This window comes from Aspergillus karnatakaensis (genome assembly GCF_047715665.1).
Source record: "Aspergillus karnatakaensis strain CBS 102800 unplaced genomic scaffold BJY04scaffold_76, whole genome shotgun sequence".
NCBI classification, from domain to species: Eukaryota; Fungi; Ascomycota; class Eurotiomycetes; order Eurotiales; family Aspergillaceae; genus Aspergillus; species Aspergillus karnatakaensis.
This window is the reverse complement of record NW_027395788.1, coordinates 109,961-132,782: the sequence shown is the minus strand read 5'-3', so window position 1 is coordinate 132,782 and position 22,822 is coordinate 109,961. Positions and strand designations below refer to the sequence as shown.

Here is a 22,822-nt window from a genome sequence, read left to right as displayed (position 1 = left end):
TTCTGACGTCTCCCAGAGAGGGATTGACTCGTGGCCCTTTTTGTTTGAGTATCATTTTCTAATACTGCTTAATTGTCTGTATCAAATTGTTACAACTCAATCCAGAGCGTCACTCGTTCCACTCATCTCGAGTAAACTCAGTTCTCGTAGTAATCATCATACTATTATAGCCCATTCTCACGGTCCTGTTGTCGCGAATTGCGAGAACGTGGACCTTCGTCCCACCTTCCCTAAAAGTAGTCTTGCGCTCTCAGAGCCTCATGTGCTCTCGATCAGAACCTGTCCCAGGCCTCTCTCTTCCTCTGGCTTCCTGTCATTGGCAAATCCAGGCCGCAACAGACCTCTGAGGCTCCGACTGTCAAACCAACACATCATCAAGAGCCGCATAAGCCGCATCGCTGACGTGTCAATGTCAAATGCCAATGGCAAACCGGCCATCACAGGCTCGCTCCACTCCTGGCCCCTACACTTACAGCCTCGTCTTTTTAGTACTCCGAAGAGGGAGAGGGTGTGTCCCGTGCCCCATCAGACGCCACCCACCTTGTCTCCGTTGTTGAGTCTCAATCTCATGGCCTGTGCTTAGTTTACCCATTAACTCCTCGTGATCGTTCCCTACAAAGAGTGGGGTCGGCTGGGATTGTACCGAAGGGGCAGGAGCCGAATACCAGGTAGGCGGGCGCTCATTGTATATTTTTGTCGACTCGAAGTACGGCCAGAGCATTTAGGCATCATTCTTTCTCGTGGGTTGCTTAATGTAATACATGGACTCACTCACGATAGTATAAGCAGAAATGATCGCGCTCGTCTCAATAGTGAGCACTTACGAAGCTTGATATATATCCGTTCGCTTATGTCGTATCAGGGATATTGGGGGGTTGGAGATGTCAGATGCATCTTGGTAGATTCTTCTACTATTTAAAATGCCCTAGTTTCGGCGGGCTACCTGACTAGCTATTATTGACTACCTTAGGACTGGCTCGCTCTTGATGCACTGTTGCAAAACAATGTGTGTTGTTGAAGTGAGTTTCGACATGAAAATCCGCGACCAGCTAGCTCTATCTATTATTGAACAATGGTTCAGGACCCTCCGCTAAGGGCAAGGCAGGCGTCTACCGCGAGACCAACCCTAGTATGAGTTAGACAGGTTGAGCCTGAATATATGGTGCTTACTCAGATAGGGTACACTTACCTTCCCTCTTTCATCTTCACCACGTCATCTATCACGTCGCGGTCCAAGTTCGGGAACATATTTGAAAGGGTTTCAACGACATTGTTATGCTCCGCGCGCTGAATTCGTCGGGCCTCGGCGTCCTCAGCGCTCGCTTGGCGGGCGGCAGCATCTTGTGCATCGATATTTCGTGAAGGCGAGGGTTGTGCTGCGCGAGTACGAGATCGGTCGCCTGAGCGCCGTTCCTCGCCACTGGTACGAGGAGGTTGATAGACGTTCGGACTTAGGCGTCGTGATATGCCGGGGTGAGGAGGCGTCGCGGTGGATTGAGTTTGAGGAGAGTCAGTTTCATCTGAGAAGATTCTTCCAATGGTAGACAAGGGCTTCTGGATCGTGCGCAGCAAGCCTGCTACTGGTGCATTGCTGTCGTCCTCTCTTGATTGCGAAGGATCTCTCCGACCAGGGTTGGGGTTGCGTGGTGCTTCGGCGGATTTGCGTGATGGGGCTGATGGGCCTTCTGAAGATGATCTTGGATTTGATACTTCGGATACACGGTTCTGTTCGGCAATGGCAGAAACCGCAGCTTCCACATTACGTTCAAAGTCTTCATCGCTCACGGTCAGGCTTGTTCGGTCGAGCGTTTCAATGAATTGGATAGCCCCGGACTTGAGAGAACATATCAGTGACTTGGAAGAGTTGCACTGTTTTCATAATGCGTCGCTTACCAAGGAGGATAAATAATACCCCGCCTCTCCTCCAAGCTTTTCCTGGTTGCGGAAGCGGAGGATGTATTGAATATTGGAAACTAGATGCTCAGGGTTGGCCTGGAGCACCACATAGATCAGAAGTGGTATGAAGGAATCTGCCGAGGTATCGGATTTCTTTGTATTTCGGAGTAGCCCTTTCAGACATCTCAGTTTATGAGCCTACAGCGTGTGGATAGGACTTACCAAAGATGACTTTGCAACAGTTGAGGATACAGATAACTTTATCGCGAGGGGCACGATAACCGTTGATCTTGCCGATTTCTGTGCACTGTTAGAGAGTTCTTAACGCAAGGATATGATACCGCTCACCCTGTTGAGCAAGATTGAGGAACCGGCGGCCCGATGAGCTCACCGGCGCAATGTCAAGGTGCTCTTCCTTGATCCAGCTATAGATGCGCATCTTTTGCGCCAGAACCTCATCCCGCTCAATGTCTTCCTGGTGTTGGCCCCTTCTCCACGGCCCATGTAGTCTTTCCATCTCTCGTCGCTTGCTCCTACTAGCACTGCGTGGAATCGATGGAGGACCTGGTATGGCAGGCGAGAATGTCTGAGAGTAAAGTCTATTCATCACTAACTTCTCCATACCCTCTTTGGCGTTTTCAAACTCGCTATCAGACACATCTCGCCAAACGTCACAGACGGCCATCTTATTGGTTATGAAGGCAAGGAAGTCACTAATAATCTTGACCTGTTCATGCACCATCCATTGTCGTTTCCCAAACTCATGAAGGAAAGATCGTAGGAATTTAGCGACAGGATCAGCAGTGCGATGGCGTAATTGTTCAAGAAAACGGTGGAAGTCGAAAGGCTGATCGGGTTCAGGTTCAGGGGGCGGAGGAATCGTGGATGTTGAGGAGCGCCGTGTCAATGTGAAATCCTCCGCAATTGAGTTTCTATGAATGTTATTTGCATTTGACGCGGGCTGTTTTTCGAGAGCCGGTGAGGGGCCAGGTGCAATTTTCGGAGTCTGTTGGTTGATTCCTGCAGCTATCCCATGATCCAAGCTCGATTTCCTAGGCGGAAAGTGTCCCTGTGCTCCAAGGAACTGCTCAGCTAGTTCCATGCGCGGTGAGAGAACCTGCTCCTGGGCTCCATCGTGGGTGGTATCCTCAAATTGTCCCATTATGCTTTGAATCTCCGGCTGAGAGTCGTCGTCCTTACTCCGCTCCTTTCCGGTATCTGCTTTCTTCTCATCGCCATTTGGTACTTCCGGCAGTTCCTTCTCGTTCCACTCAGTCGTGCTGGGCCGTCTAAGGTATGGCTCATCTTTCTCGGGCGGAGGGGGTGGAGTGGCGCTCTTATTCGAAGCGGGCTTATCTGCTGTTGTGTCATTTGCTATTGACAGTGCTCCCATCTCCTCTGACGGCGGAGCGTCTTTCTCAGATGTGGTGTTTGGAGGATCCATGGCGGTTGGTATATCCGACGACAATGTGGCTGACAGACTCTGGTCCCTTTCTTCTACCTTGTCTAACAGAGTGTTTTCGGTCTCAGTGGTCTCGGTTGGGGTCGCATGCTGCATCTGTGCTGCTTCGAGGCCAGCCGACGTCACTTGCCGCTCAGCCTCGTCCCCCTCATTGGGCTGCTCAGATCGAGTGCGCCCAGATGTAACGGGAGGTGCAGTGACCGGAATCTCTGGAGCGGACATAGAATGATCGCATGTATCGAGTAAGGAAGCAAGCGGAGTCTTCGGCAAGGCGGTCGTAATTTAGGCGGAGGTATGGATCATGTTGCGGGGGGATTGTTTGGGTGAAGAGCGCTGGAATGCTCGATAGTTCAGCGCACGGACTGAAACGACTAACGGACCCAGAATTTGACGGTACCAAGGGCTGTTCATATGGGTTCAAAGAGGATGAGCTTAAGATTGTAAGTTCCGGTCTGTTTGGAGCTCCTGAAGTTGGTTGTTGACCCTCGACCATAAGAATCGGGGGGGAGCAGGATCATCGTTCTGCCGTGATCCGGCTTTGCTACTAGAAACCAGTCAACATCTTGCTTTGCTTGCTCTCGACCCATCCGCAAAATCAGAAAAGCAATAGCATGTGCGGGATCTTCTTTTCGCTAACTGCCGCCCAGAAGCCTGTGCTGCCTGGTGAAGAAACCAGCCAATTGCTGAACAATCGAGGCCCGGACGGAGTTCAACACATTGTTACAGAGCAGAATGTTGGTCAAGAAGGTAGCAGCCGCCTTTGGCTCTCCTTCGTATCTACCGTCCTCTCAATGAGGGGCGACCATATTGTTTGCCAGCCTCTTACAGACACCCACAGAACCGGATCTATCCTTGCCTGGAATGGAGATGCCTGGAAGATCGCTGGACAGCCCATACCGGAAAAGAATGATACAGAAATCGTCTTCAATCACCTTCTACAAGCCACGACGAAAGATTGGCCTTCAGGTGATTACAGCAATGTTCCGGACTCCACCCGAAGAGTAGCAGAAGTCATACGTAAGATATCTGGGCCCTTCGCTTTTGTTTTTTACGATGCGGTCAACAGCAAACTGTACTTTGGACGGGACTGTCTTGGAAGACGATCTCTCCTCTGTGGCCTTGACGAGACAGGCAATTTCAAGATCTGTAGTCTGTGTGACGGGTCTTCGTCCATCTTTCAAGAGGTCGAGGCGGATGGTATCTACATGCTTGATCTCGAATACCAAGATCCGGGCCAGGCTGCGAGCCCTCTGAACTTGGACTTGAAAAGCATGACGAAAATACCCTGGAGCCATGAGACCTTGCCAACATTTCATATGGTACGACCTCCGTGAAGCCTTTGCCGTCAGCGACTTACTGATTGAACCTCTAGATAAGTCCCATTCCTCTGATGAATAAGGCAACTCCAGAGGGCACTCCTCCATCACTAACCACTACGTCATATGTACTCAGAGAGTTAGAAGAAAAGCTGCGCCAATCGCTAGCCCTGCGAATTCAGAACGTCCGCGAGCCACCATCGGTGGGGGACAGCAAGGTCAAAATCGCTGTTTTGTTTTCCGGAGGCCTTGATTGCACACTGCTCGCACGACTCGCTCATGATATCCTGCCCACTGAAGAGCCAATCGATCTTCTCAATGTCGCCTTTGAGAACCCTCGAGTCGTAGCTGCAGCAGCAAATGAGTCAAAGCCCGCCTCCTCCGCCTATGAAAATTGCCCTGACCGCATCACTGGGCGAGCAGCATTTGCCGAACTTCAACGCATATGTCCTACTCGCAATTGGCGATTCAATGCCATTGATATTCCATACGCTGTAACGCTTGAGCATCGTGATATAGTCAGGCGCCTGATGCGGCCACACAACACCGAGATGGACCTCTCCATTGCATGCGCACTGTATTTTGCCGCGCGCGGTCAAGGCTTAGCGCTTGACAGCCAGAATCCTGACCGCGAACCATACCCTTACACAACGCCCGCGCGCGTCCTTCTGTCCGGACTTGGAGCGGATGAACTGTTTGCGGGTTACGGAAGGCACGGGATTGCATTCTCACGCAGCGGCTTTGAAGGGCTCATCGACGAGATTGAACTCGACGTCAGCCGTCTCGGCAAGCGCAACCTCGGCCGTGACAATCGAGTCATCGCCCACTGGGGTCGTGAAGCCCGTTTTCCGTTCTTGGACGAAGAATTTGTCGCTTGGGTGGTGCAGCTACCTGTCTGGGAGAAATGCGGCTTTGGGGTCCCGTCCTCCCCGCCGGCAGATGATGGGATAGATTTTGAAAAGAAAGCCCTACGTCTTCTTGCTCTTAATCTAGGCCTAGAGAATGTTTCACGTGAAAAGAAGCGTGCTATTCAATTTGGCTCCCGAACAGCAAAGATGGAGAAGGGCAAAGTTAAGGGAACCGATGCATTGAGCTGAGCTATCAACTGTTCAAAGATCTTCCTACTTTATCCTCGGATCACTACTCTATATCCCCGAACAATAAACATCAAACACAGCAATGATGACACAATGGATCAGATACTTCTGAGACTAGCCCTTCAACCTCCCCCCTCTCGCCTTCTCCACGCAAACAGTCCAATCTGTTCAAGTCATTAACCTCCCGAAGGCCGACGGAGACTGCAACCGCCCCTACTCGAAGGGAAGCTGGTACTTCTTTGTTGGCTTGAGAGACGGACGGTGACAATTATCAGGTTGATTTGTATGCTCTATGTGGAGTAGGTTCCTGGAAGGGAGAGCGAAGACGCTTCTTCATTTATACCTTGCAAAAGGTTGATGTGGTCTGTGAGGTGCATTGAAAGGCAAGTCTGAGCTGTGCGCCCTTGAAGTTACTTTCTCTAGCCAGGTGGTGTGTCCGAAGTATGCAGTCATGAACGCATAGAAGTATAGAATATAAAATATATGCACATTCAACCAATCCCGCTTGTGAAATGGCAGTTTGAGATTCCATTCCGGCAAAAGCATTGCGGCGATGCGATGGCCAGGGTACTTTATTTGCTTCAGTTAAATGTAGATTTGCCCTACATGATCTCTGGATGTATTCACCTGGGTAAATGCAATGAGCTACGATCATATTTATCTTCTTATTGCTCATAATGGACCTTGTCGAGACCCGAGTCCTACACCTTTCCTGCAATCACATGATCGCTCCTCAAAGGCGACGCTAATTCTCGCTTACCACTAGCGCCATTCATCGCCGCTCCCAAAGGTATAAATAGTTTGACTTTCGCCCCCTTGGGCCCTCTCTTCTTTTCCTCTTCATACTTACCTTGTTTGGGTGACTGCGATCAAGAAGGCGGTTCACCACAGATTGGTCCCTGCATTGCACAGCGCGGCGGAACAGTTTGTTCAACGGCCTTCGGGTCATTGACAGGCGTATTCTTTGGCACTTTCCTCTCACTGAGAGACCACTTTTCATCAGTTCTTGCGCTAGACGCGTGAGGTTGGAGAAGAGTTGTAGTTTGATAGCATAAAACCATGAATTAGGAGTTTAGATGCTCGTTCCGTGTTCTAGAGAACTGTCCTCAGTAGCAATAATGGATGGAGACTGGATCACTCTTGGGCTGGGGAAGCTGTATCTCGAGTCTGAGATTGCTTGAGAGGAGCTGTTGGACCTTCGGATACGCTATGCGTGCCATGGGCTTGAGCTTCAAGCCACCACACAATCAGCTCAACAAAAAGACTTTCAGCCTAGTAACAACATCATGACCAGATGAGACCTTGAGGCTTTTGTCTAGATATTTGATCGCAATGCGTCTTCCTGTCGGGCGCTTTTCTTTGGTGTTGCGACAACGTCATTCTCGCCGTATAATCCCTCTTCGCGAGCGTATCCCGACTCTCAAGGCAGTGTCACAAAGAGAACTTGATCTCCAGCTCAAACACACCTAAAACATCCGGTCTAGGCCGCAGAAAAAGTCTAGAAAACAAGAACGAACCGCCTACTTTACTGACCTCATGAGCGTGTAGTCGCATGCCTCACAGGATGAAGCGTCAGACGTCATACTGACGAGCAACGAAGTCTCGAGTAGACTGCAGTATAACTGCGGCAAAGTTATCTCTCTTGATCTTGAGTACCTCACCTAAACGTACTAGTTCCTCTCTACAAATACACATCACTCACAACGAGTAATCAAAACGACCACAAAATGAACCCAGAAACACACCAGTCATCTCGTGGCCCTCAGGACCAGTTCAAGTCCGGTAAGCACTCACAGAGCACAAACCCCGAACTAGCAGAGCACGGTCCGTCCTAACGAGTCACTACAATAGGCCATGAAGTCCCCGTCCAGCAACAAAAGAAGCCCGGCCTCCAGTCCGAGATCGAAGACCCAAAGCCCGTCTCCACAAAGATCCCTTCGGAAGACCAAGGATATCAATCATACAAAGCCGCCGGCAAGCTCACCGGCAAGAAAGCCATCATTACTGGCGGTGACTCAGGGATTGGACGTGCGGTGGCGATCCTGTATGCGCTCGAGGGTGCCTCAAGTCTGATTGTATACCTTCCCGAGGAAGAGGAGGACGCCCAAGAAACGAAAAAGAGGGTTGAGGAGGCTGGACAGAAGTGCTTCCTTTTCGCCACAGACCTGCGCAGCAAGGAGAACTGCAAAAAGGTGGTTGAGACGGCGCTGGAGAAGTTGGGTGGAATTGATATCCTGGTGAACAATGCGGGAACACAGACGATGATTGAGGATATCAAGGATTTAGACGAGTGAGTGCCTTTTGAGATTGAAAGAAAGGAGATGCCATGCTAATACCTCACAGGGAACAATGGGAGAGCACATTCGATACTAACATCCACCCCGTCTACTACCTCTCTAAGTACACCCTCCCTCACCTGAAGTCTGGCTCAACCATCATCAACTGTGCCTCTGTCAACCCCTACATCGGCCGGCCCGATCTTCTCGACTATACATCCACGAAGGGCGCGATTGTTGCTTTCACTCGCGGTTTGTCAAACCAGCAATGCAGCAAGGGTATCCGGGTGAACGCTGTCTGCCCCGGCCCGATCTGGACTCCTTTGATCCCAGCGACTATGACTACTAAGGCGATTGAGCAATTCAGCGGTGTGCCAATGGGTCGCCCTGGCCAACCTAGCGAGGTCGCGACTTGCTTCGTTTTCCTTGCTAGTCAGGATAGCAGCTATATCTCTGGCCAGAGCTTGCACCCTAACGGAGGAGTTGTTCTGAACGGATAGACGGATCTCGGAGTGTCCATAGATTTTGAGTGGCGTAATGTAGCAATGAATGTAAATGAATCCAGTACTTGATTATCTTTCATAATTCGCCCCATCGCGTATGACTTAATGAATTTCCAGTACCTTCAAAATAGATATCGCCACAAGGCTCAAGCTATAGAAGATCACCTGACTTGACGTTTAACATCTGCAGGCCTCAAGTGACGTAGCACCCCTCTACTCCCTGGACAAAATAAAACCAATCCCAATCTATATTCTGTGTAGCAAGCTACCTGTTACCTCCCAAAAATTTTGATTACAACCAAGACCACAATTTACGGAGCCTCTATCAACCACCCATCAAAATGCCTATCCCGATCTACTCAGAGCAGTCGAAAGACACCACCACCCCTCAATCCTCCACCCAACAAACCGCCACCACCAGCCAAAACAGCAGCCACGCAACAACCACCAGCTTCGCCGGTAATAACGTGCCCTCCGCAGTGAACGAGCAGGGCCAGCCCTTGAGCAAAGAGGAAGCAGACCGTCTTTACGAAGAGCGCATGGAGGAGGAGTATGCGAAGAGGGAGGGAGGCGCTTAAATGCACGACGGCTGGAATAATCAAGGGAACGGATGATATGTGTATGATAACGAAGGACATAAAGAACTGTAAATAGATGACACAACAAATATGATACTCTGCCTACCTTCGTGGCGTATGTCGCCTGTCGCTTGTCGCTCTCGACGTAGAAAAGAAAAAGCCGAAGGGGAAAAAAAAGAAAACAGAAACCTGACCCAGTTTCGAACCGCCGTCCTTGCTCTCTCCGAGCGCCAAGCATCCTCGCTCAAATAGGCAACTCGCTCAGTTTGCTTCGGTAAGTAGAAAAAAAAACTGGTAGCTTCTCTTTGATTGAGCGTGTCATCCTTAGTGCAGGGGCCATGCTAATCTTCTCTGTATCGTTTCAAATTGACCAAATGCCCGAAGGCGAAAGATATCAGTTTAACTTGAGTTATATAGGAACGAATCCAGAAACCGTGGACTATGATTGGACGGTGCGGGTGTGGCCTGTGCGTCAAGGAGGAACATCAAAATTGATGAGGGGTAGACGATGGGCATGAGAGTCGAGTTGATTGAGGAGAAGCGAAGTGAAGTAAAGGCTGGGATACCTTGCTTGGTTGTTGTTTTTAGCATCCCTTGAGCTAGGTAGGCGAGTGACCCGTGGATATCATCTTGCGAAGTTTGTTCGTTTTTTTGCGATATGTCTGCTTGTGAGGTCGCATTAGGTGGTAGCCTTGCACAGGGTTCGAGAATGAGCTGTCAGCCCGGGAGTGCCTTCAGAGATGAGGCAACAAGACCAAATTGAAGGCCTATCAAGGCATAGTAAGACCTCGAAGAGTCCTATGAGCCACCTGCTAACATCATGAAAGGACGAGGGCATGCGAACATGCAACAATCATGCGCGGTCGACCACAGCGGGGGTTTTCGGTCAGAGAGGGAGAGAGAGAGTGGCCCCCGCTCGCCTGAAAGTTCCCGCTCTTCTGCCCTGAGTGGATCTACGATGCGCAAGCTAGATAGATCCATCTGGACAGTTCAAGTCTGACAATAGACAGACAGACGAAGCATATTCTGCTAGCCAATGAAGGGCAAGCTTTTATACATACGGTGTAGGACCATAGGTCGTTCTACCGCGCGCTCTGAAGTTTGCGCTCTGTCCTTGTATGTGTGACAGGTCGGGTGCTGTTAAGGGAGCAGACGTCGCTCAAGACAACGCAGCGAGTTCATTCTAGCCGGCTCGGTCTTTTCCTTTCTTACCCATTTCACCGTCTCCGAGCACGAAAGGCTTCGCCATCAACATTTCCATTATGCAAGGCGAATCTCCATCTACACGGACGATCCCCGAGCCCGAGACGCTCGGGGACGAAACATAATTCCGAGAAACCTACTCAGCATGCTCCGACCACTGACAGCGTACGCAAATGTAATCATCCAGCAACAGAACCAATCACTGTCAATTGATTTGGCTCTGTGCTCCTTGCCTTTGTGCACAATGTGCAAGCAGATCATTGCTCGCTGACCATAACCTCAACGGTGATTGGTCAAGCGGGGTCATACTAGGCGGCGAGACGCAGAAGAGCAAAAAAGAAAACGTCAAGGGCAGAGGTCCATAGCTCGGAATTAGGTTAGGGGAGGAAGGATAAATATCTTTCTCGTGCTGCAATTGTTACTTGAATTTCTGCAGTTATCTTCCGTCTCACAGCTTGATATCTTTGGCTTATTGTCGCTGGAGAATTCATCTCTACCTACTACCTACTACTCCAATTGCAGTGACGTCAGGAGTCTGGATCGCGCCTTATTATTCTTCCTAATCTGGACTGTTCTACAGTATAGGTCAGCGGCGGACATAATTTGACGGACTGTTGAATCCATATAAAGGAACAAAGGGGTACGAAAAAGAAAAGACAAAATGGCTCTCCTATTCCTCAAGCAAAGGCTCTTCCCAGAGCGCCGCACACAACCAAGCTATAGTTCGTCAGCCCTACCCGCAGCCAGCTATAGATCGATGAAGCTAACAGCCGTATAGAGAAGCCACTTCTGTCAGCGGACGAAGACGACTCCGACACCATCGCAAACAGTAATGGAAGCATGGATCAAGACCTTGAAGGCCAACGACCGAGATCATATAGCACTTTCCGCTCTTCCTCACCATCATCCTCCACGTACGATGTTGAAAGTACCAGCAGCAGTACGCGATCGCGCATCAACCCCCGTATCGTCTCAGATGCTATTCTCGGGTTGTCGGACGGTCTCACGGTGCCGTTTGCCTTAAGCGCAGGTCTTTCAGCGCTAGGAAATACAAAGGTGGTTGTGCTTGGTGGACTTGCGGAGCTTGCCGCGGGTGCGATCTCCATGGGCTTGGGAGGATATGTTGGCGCAAAGAGTGAAGCGTATGTTGAGCCCGCTGCATTTATCCATCAAGTCAAGAGACTAACGTGCGCAGCGAATCCTATCAAACCACCGTCCGCGAAACCACAGAGCTCATCGACTCTTCTCCATCCGAAACAGCGGCCATCGTCTATGACATTTTCGCATCTCATGGCGTCCCAGACGAGGCGATCAATACCATCGTTGCCTCTCTGCACGCTTCACCTGAACAACTTCGCGAATTCCTCATCACCTTCCACCACAAAGAGTCCGAGCCAGATTGCAACCAAGCCTGGACCAGCGCGATCACCTTGGCTTTGGGATATTTCATTGGCGGGTTCATCCCCTTGATCCCGTACTTTATTGTCAACCAGGTTCTTGTTGCGTTGTACTGCAGTGTTGCGGTCATGGCGGTCACGTTGCTTGTCTTCGGATATATCAAGACTGGTGTTGTGCGCGGGTGGAAGGGAACAGACAATATCCTTGCTGGACTTAAAGGAGGTATTCAGATGGTCCTCGTGGGAGGTGTCGCTGCAGGAGCGGCGATTGGGCTGGTGAGGTTGATCAACGGAGGGGAGTCATGACCTTCCCCTTCGCATCGCTTACCCCACGACACCCCTGCATCTGGACTGGGGAATCACCCGTCCATATCTGTATAATAGTAATGACCCCAAAATGTAACGATACCCTCTTTCTATGCCATCAACCAATTTCCTTGCCCTCCTAAACAAGACACCCTAGACTCTAAGCATCCGCAAGCGCCTTCTGCACCAACTCCTTACTCCTCCCCCCCAACTCCATCTCCAACGCCAACTCCCTTCCCCGCTCAGACATCTTCGCCCAAGTCCTCCTTAGAATCCCAATAACTTTCTCCTCCTCATACCCCTCCTGGAACCCCTCCAACTGATCCTCCAAAAACACCAAGCAAGCCACATCCTCAAGAGCCTGTACCTCCTCATCCTCACCACCCTTCAGCCCCTCCTTCCTCACCAACTGCGCAACCCGGTCTCCAACCTCCTCGCCCATTCCCCCTTCAAGGCACAAGGACTTTGCAATCTCCGCCTGCCGTTTCGCAAGATGCGTGCGCCAGCTGTGGTAGCCGAGTTTCGTGGCGGGGAAGTCTGTCCGCGGGACTTCCCAGCGCTTTAGGTGTTGGGCACGGACAGCGAGACGGAGGGTGGGAGAGGCGGCGGGGAGGCGCAGGGAGAGGTACTTTGTCATTTTGTTGGCGTAGTGTAGTTCGTAGGGTATCGGGGACGTGGAATCTGGTGGGGTGGTGAGGGTTGGGTCTTGGGCGTGGGCGGCGTCGATTAGGGCGAGGGTCTTTTCAAAGGCGGAGGCCATCTTGGATTCAGTAGTTGGTGTTTGATTGTTGGAATTGCTGGAGGTGGGAGAAGAATCAAGATACAGAACGCAAGTGGGAGAGATCGTGGAGCCAAGGGAGGTGGATGATGGATGAGCGGAATGATTATTTATCCTATGGCTGGGGTTGGTCCGCGGAAAAAGCCCGCTTTTTGCGGCCTGAGAGTGAGATTGATATGACACCACGAATCCACGAATCCACGATTCATCGCAAGAAGATTAGGTGGAGGTAGGTAGGTAGGTAGGCACTTTCGTCCATATCTGGATGGAACCGCGGGAGTATCTGGTTCTAGGGGCTTGGGATACTATTAAAATATGACTACGACCTATCTATCTACACGTAGTCTACGGGTTGTTAGTCTCGATTATCGAGAGAATTAGGGTTGGGGAGCTTCATGTCTGTGATTGTTCGCTGCAAAATTAGGATGGAATAGTTGGTATTGTGGTTGATAGAGATCTTTGATTTCTATCTACTGACTCTTCTGTATAGTTGCTGTTCTGGCAGCTCTGGAAGACGTCCCTCTCATAAGGCGTAGAGAATAACAAGCATGGTTCCGATCAAGATATTCGAACCTTGAAAACACAGAAGCAAAGAACACATTACAGCATTTGATGTTTTTGCCTTTCGAAGAGGCAACCATAAACCAAGAAACCCACCCTTAGAAAAAACCCCAAACGCCATCCGATTGAATAAGCCGGGTATATCCAGCACCGTGATGCAAAAATGTACTGAGAAAAGTCGAAGACAATGCCTATGTCCGCGAGTTCTGTAGATCGTATTCCTCCGCCGCAATCAAAGCTGCGGTAAACCTGTAACGTACCTATGCACAGAGCATGGTAGAAAAAAAAAGGGGGGGAAAGCAGCAGGTTTCTGCTTAGACACAGATCCTACTGCTCCCTTTTTTGTGCTTCGCAGCAGGCGTAGTAAGCGTAGCCGTGCGAGGACATGTCGAAGGCTGAGGTGATGCCCAGCGGAAACGCCATCGGGCACACAGCGAGACCTTTCTCTGTTCCTTGTCTTTCTCTTGGTCATAGGCCACTCCTCATTTGCCCTCTAGACTACCCACGAGATGCCCCGCAATACCAGATTCCGTCGTATTCGCCGCCGAAGTTGATGTATTCGAAATTTGATGGCTATCAGCGTTCACCTCGCCCCAATCCCAAACATGCCGACCCCATAACTTCCACCTCTATCCGGAAGGGGTGCTGGAATCTTTGACATGTGATCCTTCAAATGCGTTAGTATCAGTGTTTTGTTTGTGAGGTTAAGAGCAAGACAAGTACCTTCTTGCGCTTTTTCTTCCCATTTCCTTCGCCGTTGGAGTAGAAAGCCGCCTCATCGTCGTCGTCCGCATAGCCCTCGCCGTAACCAACAAAGCTGTTATCATCATAATTTCTTTTACGACCTCGGCTAGGACGACTAGCCTCCGCGCTCAAAAGAGTACCGTTTGACTGACTGACCGCTCGAATGTTAGTGGCTGCGGGAGTCGAGACCCTTTTCGTGGATTCCCCCGCATTCGTGTTCTTTGTTGGCTTGTCGTGACCCAGCACATCTTCCCAGTAATCGTTATTTGGAACCGGACCAGGCTCCATTTTCATGGCTTTCATCTGCAGATTGTGTAGTGCCGAGTCCATATCAGCGATTCTGATGTCTTTGCCGAAAACCTTCTGGTTTTGCCACTCTTCTTCGGGCCACATGGTCAATTGCCTGAGCCCGCCAGGCGTCGTAGGATCGTGTTTCACTGGTTTATTCCTCCCTGCTAGCCCTAATCCTTTCAGTTTGCCCTCATATGACTTTCGAAGTCGATTTATTTTCTCTCCCGTAACAGGATCGTTTCTTGCGACTGATTTTGCTATGGGTCCTAGACCATATAGCGAAATAAGGTCGATTGATGGGTCTGGCCCAGTCGCAACATGGGCTGTAGAAGTCGGGGAGAGTTAACACATTATTCAATCCGAGTGAAGATGGCAGAGGATTGTAAGATGCACAAAGGGGCAACAACCACAGCAAGGACTGGGGAGCTCTTACAGCTTTTGCAAAGATGAAAGGCTGACGAAAAGTCTTTCTGCAAAGATTCCAAGCTGGGCCAATTGGAGTTAGTATGTGTTGATGTTTCTGTGTCGAGCTCCATGGCATCGCCACGAGAAAGTCGAGTTGAATTGTCCATCCCTGCAAAGTCCCGTACTCCTGTTCCTGTGTGAAGTTGTTCAGTATGCCTGTCATGATCCGTCCGCCTATGATCTGCTTGTTGAACTGGCGCTGCTCCAGTCGTGGAGGACAATCCTGCCTCTGAAACCCCACCAGTAAACGACTTATCGAGGTGGTCGGGATCCACGCTGCTGGCCGGGGTTGGAAATGAGTTAGTTACGCCTGCTGTTGGCTGTTGAGATGTCTGAGTAGACATGGGCGCGGATGAAGGTGGGGAAGAGAGGCTGGCAGATTGTGAGGTTGCCTGGCTCGGTAATGCTTGCAATGATGCGAAATCGGAGGCATTGTTCGGAGCGCTTACCGACATCAACGGAGGCGATGTCGGGGTCTGCGGGGTATGATGGGGCGAGGGATGCGGTTGTATACTGTCTTTGAGCGAAGAGAACGGAGCGGGAGACGATGGTGAAGGGGGGCCTGTCCGGAATGCCGAGGAGGTGCGATCGGACATGGAGGGAAGGAAAAGGGAGCGTGTAAGCCTGAGACGCCTGATCCGACAGCCTTAAAAGAAAACCCCGGTCGATCTTCCGAAAATAAGGCGGATTATGGCTCTCAGACCTGGAGAGGAGGAGGTGGTGGAGGAGGGACAGTCGGGAGAGGAGGTTCGCTCAAGCGACGTTAGGACGAGCGTTGAAGAAGTCGCACATGCCAATGAGACCACCCTGAGCGCCAGCAGAGTTGTCGGTAAAGTGACGGAGTGATGAGACTAAATTGGGGGAGCGGAGAGTCGATAGCCGGTGGGTTGAAGATGGGGAAAGATTGATGACCCTTTGATCTGCGATACTGCTCGAGACTTGAAAGAGATGTTGGATGACGGCAAGAGGCCGGGGATCACGTGGCTAGTGCCCTTTCAGGTTTTGGGCTTTGGGCCGGCCTGTAATTTACGGTATTTCGATTTCATCCTCGTATTCCATGGTCCACAGTCGTCTTTATAGCAGAGACATGCATGTTTGATCTCTCAAAGAATGGCCTTTGTCAGCCACCCAAGGCTTGCGTTGTTATAGTAATAACTTGCCCACTAGATACATTATGATCAGAGTAGCCTACACTTCTATGTAGCATAACTAATACATTCAGCTCCTGTGAAATCTTAGGCGAAAGCCACGAATAACCAGCGTGCTGCCTATGACTGGTAGTAAGCCGTGGTCGCACTTTGCATTGCGAGCTGTGTGGTGACATCTGGAATGTGATCTGCCAGCGAGTCCATCAATTCCAATTGCTCCTGTTGACTTAACGTTCTTCCCCGCCAGGGAGCCGCAGGATAATCACCATTGAAATATTGAGAATATTGCTCTCCCAGATTATCAACCCAGCTCAATGGGTTAGCCGTCGGATCAGAATATGGCAGCGAATAGTCTGTGTTGGAGGAAAGAGAGAAGTTAGGGTCCCAACCAGGTAAGCCCGGAACAACGGAAGGAAACGAGTTAAAAGGCGTCGAGGGATCAAAGTTCAGATCCGAACGAGATAATAGTGACTCATCAGCCAGCTCAAAGCCCAAGGAAGCTTGTAGATCGGATGTAGCATGTGGAGGAACACTCGGGTCCCATGGAGGGGGCGCCGGAGCTTTTGCGGAATTGCTGGGGATATGTAGTGAGGTCGACGCTTGTGGGTAGGGGAATGTTGGGTCGGCTGAAGGACCTCTTGAAAAGGTGCCAGCTGAATTCGTGTCGGTGATAGAAGAGCCGCCCGCTAGAAGATTCTGTGAGTGAATTGAGGCCGCCGTACTAGCGGGGCTTGCTATAGACGGGGGAGTTTGCACATCTTGAGAGGATGCCGGTGTCGGGTGGCTGGAGTTTGAGGGTGAGTGGACAACAAACGATTCTTCGGTATTGTATGCCCTAAGACACGCAATGATCAGGTTCTCATAGAGCATACCCGCTGACCGTACCCCAGGCCATCGTTCTGCTGCCAGAAAAATCCCTTCTAGAGCAACTTCAAGATTTCGTTGGACTTCGTCAAGCTGGTGTTCCTTCCTGATCTGCGGATATGAAAGGGACCAAAGAATCGTGTTTAGTGCCATAAACAACGACTGGGTAAAAATCCACGTCAAATCAACAGATCTGGTCGCGATCTGCTCTCTGTGCATGTGCACATTGAAGACAGATGCTTCATAGCATCTCCGTGCTGCGTAGACGGAGGGCTCGGGAATCTGGGGCGACGGTCGATACATGAAGACAATCATTGTGTTTAGGCGGCCTTGGAACCTGCATAATAATTATGAGCAAAGTAGATAGGGATTTAATAGGGTAAGGCCATGTCCTTACCATTTTCCGCTCAAGCCGCTACCTCCGTCATGTGTGGGACACGACGATACCCACTGGTCAAGTTTGTCGAGCATTTGTGAGAACCACGGATCGTGATCGTCAGTTGGAGTGTCGCGTTTATTCAAGTACAGGGTTTTGCGGATCTCAAGCTGCAACAGCCGCATCTTGAAGAAGTGTATTGAAATACACTTAGGAAGAATGGGGTGCGCATCGGGATGCACACCCTCGCGAGTGATGAATTTGTCGTCCACCGGCTCGAAGAACTTGACGTGAATGTGATCGTGACTGACAGAATAACAGCTTGGACGGCCAAGACTATGCGATAGACCAAATTCCATGGATGTGACGATCCAAAAAAGCCTCCTCCGCATGTCTACCTCTAATGGATCCAGCTGCTTTCCAGAACGGGAGCGGGCTATCGTGGCCTCTTCTGTTAATCCCAACTCCTGGCATAGTTTGATGGCCATCCCCACAACCCAATAGGCAGCGGTTCGTGTCGGGGTTAGTAAAGAGTATTGAGCTATCAGGACAAGGCACTGTAAGGATTTGAGATCCATTCTCCTTAGTGAGGCTTCGAGGTACGGCAACGCGGCGAGATAGTAGCTATCTGCCAGGCCAGCAAAGTCGGTGCTCATCTTCTGCATACTGATAGCGATTACCATTCGCAATTGGAAGTTTTGGCACGGATCGTTAGAGCCGTTGAAGACTTGCTCCACTTCCTGCCGGAAAGTGGGAATGTGCAGAGTAGGAAGCATTGATTGCGCTGAATGGTAGGTTAACCAAATAAGCATTCAAGGCAAGGGAGTTTCAACATACCCTTTACGGTGAAGACATCAATGAGCCGATCTGTCACATGTTTGAGAGGCAAATCCGGCTGGGCGATGAAGCTGATCATTGGATACACCTTGGATGTTGGTTTCCCACTTTCTTGAGTGAACGCATCCTTTATTTTTTGCGCGATCGACTCGGGGACGACATCTTTGATGCTTTTCGAATGAGTGTTCTGCTTCGCGACTTCCATGACCAAGCGAGTGATTGCGATGCCGCTTGACGGCCCAAGATATCTGGCCTCGTCGTGCTCTCTGAACCGAATACGGCCGGCTCCACGAACAATCAGCTCCGCATCAGCGGCTTGCTGAAAGTCCTTTTCTACCTCTTCCAACTCCCTTTCCAACCTCCGTGCTCTATCACGTAACTGAACAATATATGTCCTCGAAATGGTGCACTTTCGCGCGGAGTCGTAGTATACACATTGGGCATTGGTGCGATCGCATGGGCCGCATTTTGGGATACCAGGATCGCATTTGGATTTGCGCTACATGCGTAGTTAGTAAATAGCCCAGCAGCATGTGCCAAACCTCGGGAGACTGGCGCGGAATGCAAGGCATACCTGTCTACACCTGGTGCATGCCGCCAGAGTGTGTGCTATGCGTCCATCAAAGCTAGGGCTAGAGTGATCGGACGCTTTGGGTGGAGAGGTCTCCCATGGATTTGTGAACTGTGGTGAGCTTGTTGTTGGGCCAGGTCGTGACGCCATGGTAGCTGGAGGACTACGATGTTCAAATCGGCCAGATAGTGGGTGATGGGTATCAAAAGTAGACAATCTCCCTCGGGCGTTCCATACGGCCGCTGAGATTGTGGGATATTCACTCCTTTTATGATTGAGATAAAGAGCCGCAGGTTCACTATCAGGCACATGCGACTGTATGAAACGTATTGAGAAGCATATGAGGCTGCAACTTCGACATAATAGTCATGTTCATGACAACAAGGCTTGGGTGCGCGGCAGACTTCAAGGCGAAGAGACCAAGGTCGTACAGAGAGGAGCGAGCGGTTGACGCCTAAAGTCGAGATTCGGACATTTGTTACCCTCAATTCTGATGGGATCGGCTTGGGATGGAGGTCGCGAAGTGACGGGAGGTTGTCGCGGTTAAAGAGGGACGAGGTTGACGGCCCTGGGGCCCACTTAGTTGCCGATTCGATCGACAGTTCAAGACGCGGGCAAACCAGATAGAAGAGCACTAGCCTAAATGACAAGGGAGTCTCCGTATCGCTGGGATGTACAAGATCGATACGACTGGATCTGGAATGAGATGAAAGCAGGCAGGATTGCGTGCCTCTGCCGGGCAATTTTTGGGCTATTGATGGGGCCGAAATACCTACCTACCTATTACTTACGATGCTGAGAGGGAAAGGATTCAAGGAGAGATAATTAAATCACAACCAGCAGGGCCTACGTAATTCCCCATTTTCAAGGCTAGCTAGCGCCCTTATGAAGGAGTACAGATCCAAGGTGATTTTCCAAATTTCAAATCTGCCGGTGCAAGGCCGTGAAAGAACAGCAGTCAGATACTACTGTAGTGTAGTTAGTTACATGGACTGTCAGATGGTGATCAGATCTAGGCTTTTCTGTCAGAGCGGGGTGGTGGGGGTCAGGGGACAACCAAGAACCCGTCTCAACCAACTCTTACAGAGTGCTGCATTATTATTATTAGTAGTAGTATTATTATTCTGGCCCGACTTCAGAGTCCAGACGGTGGGCGAGCACTTTGTTCTCAGAGGTAAAATTAGAGGAGCGAATCCGTCTCCGGTCGAGGCCAAAATCATCGAGCGAAGGAGCAGCCCAAGGGGGCTGTGTCTCTTGACTTGACACTTTCTTTGTTGTTGAAGAACGGAGCTATCACGTGAAAATAGCCCGTACAACACCTCGATGCGCCAGATGCAGCCTAGCGTGGAAATGACATCCGCGGGGCAGCTTTTGCTGTCTTTCTATTACTATCTGCTCCGTACACTTACAGCGGTAGTTCAATCCTCTGTCAGCCTAGTTTGAGATTGATTGTCGACCTTACTCCTGTTTTATTATTATCCGATCCTTTTGCTTTACCTGGGTATGCTGCTGTGAGACCCAGAGCACCTCTGATTCTGCCTTTAGGCTCTTTCCTCGACCTGTGGTTGAGACTCGCCTCGTGCCTGAAACGCCCCCAGCAGCAGCCTTATACTTCGTCGCAACTCGGCTGATTCTCGATCTAAATCTTATTTTTACTTCCTGATCTGCAATGGGATCTGAGTCCTACCCGTTCTGACAGCGCCTCTATTTCTTTATCCTTCAGTCTCCGCTAGATTTCACCCCACTGTCCGTCCCGTCTGGCATCTTGGCTATTCTCTAGCCTCCGTCCTTGCTCTAAAGCCGCGCAGTGGTTCGCATTTTCGAGTGGTCAGTAGTGACTTCATCGTATACTTGCTTCTTCCATTTTCGGCCCCTTTATGCTATGTTGGGTTTTGTCTGAAACACACCATTGATCTGTTGAGACAACCAATCTCGCATCATCTGGATTGTTCTGTCCGTGGTTGATGTAAGGAGATTACAGGCTTGTGGAACATAGGAGATTTCCCTTGTGGCCTCACACTGATTTTCGGGTCTTGTGTAGGGAATGATTCTATTAGAATGTCCGATCCCTCATTCTTGGACAGACCACTGCTCAAAGTCAGTCGGCCAGTTGCTGCGTGCTCAAGATGCCGGACAGCCAAGATTAAATGTGATGGGAAACTTCCCGCTTGCTCGGCCTGCGAAAGAGCAGGGAAAACAGACACTTGTTCCAGTAGCGACGAATTTCCCCGAGGGAAAGAGAGAAGCTATGTGGGTTCTTTGGAGGCTTATTGTGAACGACTCGAGAAACGGGCCGCAGAGCTCCGTCAGCGCAAAGAACTGTTGACTGGGGGTCAAGGAGGTGTTATTCACGAAAGCTCAATAACATCAGCATCATCTTCGGGACCCATCTCGCAAGCCCATCGTCAAGAAGTGTCTAATATAGATGATCTTGTGGGCGACTTCGGCTATCTGTTGGTTGACTCCATCAAGCCTCCACTACTTCCATGCTGACTTTTTGATCTAGGTCTGTGAGCGCCACCTCAAGAGACTTTCAGGGAATTACCTCAAACACCTCTTTTGCCAATTTGCTCTTGTCCTTTTCCCTTGGTGAACAGATCCCGAGGTTTTCCCCGCAGCCGCTCCCATCTCGGTCCGAAATCACTCCGCTTGCGCAGCACTATTTCGATACCTTTTATGTACAATTGCCCTTCTTTCAAGAAACAAGCTTCTGGGCTACGGTTGACACTGTTTACCAAAATGGTGCCCGCTTTGCAAAGCCTTTCGATAATTGGTTTCTGCGCATGGTACTAGCCACTGCTCATGCATCGATGTCACGAGCATTCAACGACAGAAACCATATAATGGCTTTGTCTCTCGTTTCGGAAGCCTTGCAGTATGCCGAAGATGTTCTTCTACCCGGGACTCTTATGGGAATCCAGGCAATCATGCTTCTTGCCCAGTACTCTCTCGTTGATCCAAAGCATTTTCGGACCTGGTATCTAGTGGGTATGGCGGCTAGAGTGCTCGTTGACCTAGGGTTGCACCAGGACCACCATGCAGAAGCCGTGCCCTCTGCGGAACAGCAAGATCTACGGCGGCGAGTTTTCCATTGTATCTATTCTCTGGACAGGTATCCCCCCCCCCGCCCGTATTATCCTTGACTGTAGCTAATTGGCCGACCCTCAGGGCAACGAGTACCGCTCTAGACAGGACATATTCGTTCTCTGACAAGTCCGTAAAGGTTGCCTTTGCGTCCTATCCCACTGGGGAGCAGAGCTATATCTTCTCTCGTAGTCTGGAGCCGGCCTGGAACATGGTCAAAATTAGACGATTACTGTCGACGGCCTACGAAGACAAATACTTTACCGCCATCGATTCCTCATCTCAGCCTCTAGAACGGATTTGGGACCTTTGTTTTCAGGCAAATGAATGGTACAATAACACGCCCACGATCTCCACTCAGTTTTTCCCGCTGTTGTATCGGTTAGAACTCCTTTACACAACCACAATCATACTATCACCGTCTGACCGTCACCCCCCGACTTGCGAATATACCGAATTACTCCTCTTCCACCGCTGTATTGACTACACCCGCCAACTACACCAGGTTCTCGAGGCCCAAACCTGGCTGTCAATGATAACTTACATTGATATTCAACGCATATATCAAGTCACCCGAAAGTTTGCCAGCCTGATCAGACGAGGTTTCGACCTTCATTCGAGTCACATTCCAGCTCCTCCCCAAATCTTGGTTGATTACCCCACCCCGCCGGTGCTGGAAATCGAGCACTCTCTAAAGCGCCACGAGGAAGCCAGTGAATTACTGAATCAAGTCGGCGCCCTTCTTCAGTACGGGGTCCGCAAATGGAAGCTCCACAGCTTATTACACGATTTCTTACAGCTATCCGCACCTGTTCGTGAATTGTTGGCAGTACCTGCTGTGAGCTATGGTCCGGTTGAAGGATCATATTATCCAGAAGGTGCTACGTTGATGGCTCCTGCGGATTTTCAGTATATTTCTTTCAATCTTGAGAATACTAGCCCAGACCATCTCAACTAAGATGGTGTTTATAAACAGCTTGCTGGGGTGAGCCTGTAGTATAGCCTTCGATTGCACGAGGGTCGTTGGTGAAGCGAATGGGTCATTTGATGTCTTCTACAGTTGGGTGTT

General features: G+C 50.3%; 8 protein-coding genes across 8 annotated transcripts; 4 read left to right on the top strand and 4 right to left on the bottom strand.

Annotated features, from left to right (window-relative positions):
* Nucleotides 1–679: 679 nt before the first annotated feature.
* Nucleotides 680–3,791, bottom strand: BJY04DRAFT_201158 (guanine nucleotide exchange factor VPS9). The gene is made up of 6 exons (XM_073713041.1): nt 2,245–3,791; nt 2,119–2,196; nt 1,894–2,069; nt 1,190–1,833; nt 864–1,126; nt 680–813 (listed from the first exon to the last, which is right to left on the bottom strand). Exons 1-5 carry the CDS (start codon nt 3,578–3,580, stop codon nt 1,078–1,080), a joined length of 2,283 nt encoding a protein of 760 aa, XP_073565649.1. The 5' UTR covers nt 3,581–3,791; the 3' UTR covers nt 680–813; nt 864–1,077.
* A 156-nt stretch (nt 3,792–3,947) lies between these two features.
* Nucleotides 3,948–5,938, top strand: BJY04DRAFT_151988 (asparagine synthetase domain-containing protein). Its single transcript, XM_073708897.1, has 2 exons — nt 3,948–4,677; nt 4,731–5,938. Exons 1-2 carry the CDS (start codon nt 3,970–3,972, stop codon nt 5,769–5,771), a joined length of 1,749 nt encoding a protein of 582 aa, XP_073565648.1. The 5' UTR covers nt 3,948–3,969; the 3' UTR covers nt 5,772–5,938.
* Nucleotides 5,939–7,498: 1,560 nt separating this feature from the next.
* Nucleotides 7,499–8,547, top strand: BJY04DRAFT_223701 (oxidoreductase, short-chain dehydrogenase/reductase family; the record flags this gene model as incomplete). The annotated part of the gene is made up of 3 exons (XM_073717765.1): nt 7,499–7,553; nt 7,623–8,061; nt 8,115–8,547. The coding sequence occupies 3 exons, from the start codon at nt 7,499–7,501 to the stop codon at nt 8,545–8,547; spliced, it is 927 nt and encodes a 308-aa protein (XP_073565647.1).
* Nucleotides 8,548–8,778: 231 nt separating this feature from the next.
* BJY04DRAFT_201152 (uncharacterized protein) lies at nt 8,779–9,236 on the bottom strand. The gene has a single exon (XM_073713040.1). The coding sequence runs from the start codon at nt 9,186–9,188 to the stop codon at nt 8,910–8,912; it is 279 nt and encodes a 92-aa protein (XP_073565646.1). The 5' UTR covers nt 9,189–9,236; the 3' UTR covers nt 8,779–8,909.
* A 1,315-nt stretch (nt 9,237–10,551) lies between these two features.
* BJY04DRAFT_151943 (VIT1/CCC1 transporter family protein) lies at nt 10,552–12,114 on the top strand. Its single transcript, XM_073708896.1, has 3 exons — nt 10,552–11,053; nt 11,110–11,473; nt 11,527–12,114. Exons 1-3 carry the CDS (start codon nt 10,993–10,995, stop codon nt 12,032–12,034), a joined length of 933 nt encoding a protein of 310 aa, XP_073565645.1. The 5' UTR covers nt 10,552–10,992; the 3' UTR covers nt 12,035–12,114.
* Nucleotides 12,115–12,194: 80 nt separating this feature from the next.
* BJY04DRAFT_211047 (uncharacterized protein) lies at nt 12,195–15,469 on the bottom strand (the record flags this gene model as incomplete). The annotated part of the gene is made up of 4 exons (XM_073714348.1): nt 12,195–12,794; nt 13,987–14,040; nt 14,097–14,731; nt 14,842–15,469. The coding sequence occupies 4 exons, from the start codon at nt 15,467–15,469 to the stop codon at nt 12,195–12,197; spliced, it is 1,917 nt and encodes a 638-aa protein (XP_073565644.1).
* A 548-nt stretch (nt 15,470–16,017) lies between these two features.
* Nucleotides 16,018–19,063, bottom strand: BJY04DRAFT_151880 (putative C6 transcription factor). The gene is made up of 4 exons (XM_073708895.1): nt 18,673–19,063; nt 18,099–18,597; nt 17,283–18,045; nt 16,018–17,222 (listed from the first exon to the last, which is right to left on the bottom strand). Exons 1-4 carry the CDS (start codon nt 18,817–18,819, stop codon nt 16,142–16,144), a joined length of 2,490 nt encoding a protein of 829 aa, XP_073565643.1. The 5' UTR covers nt 18,820–19,063; the 3' UTR covers nt 16,018–16,141.
* Nucleotides 19,064–20,727: 1,664 nt separating this feature from the next.
* On the top strand, nt 20,728–22,711 carry BJY04DRAFT_211045 (transcription factor domain-containing protein; the record flags this gene model as incomplete). The annotated part of the gene is made up of 3 exons (XM_073714347.1): nt 20,728–21,122; nt 21,176–21,781; nt 21,838–22,711. The coding sequence occupies 3 exons, from the start codon at nt 20,728–20,730 to the stop codon at nt 22,709–22,711; spliced, it is 1,875 nt and encodes a 624-aa protein (XP_073565642.1).
* Between the last annotated feature and the right edge of the window lie 111 nt (nt 22,712–22,822).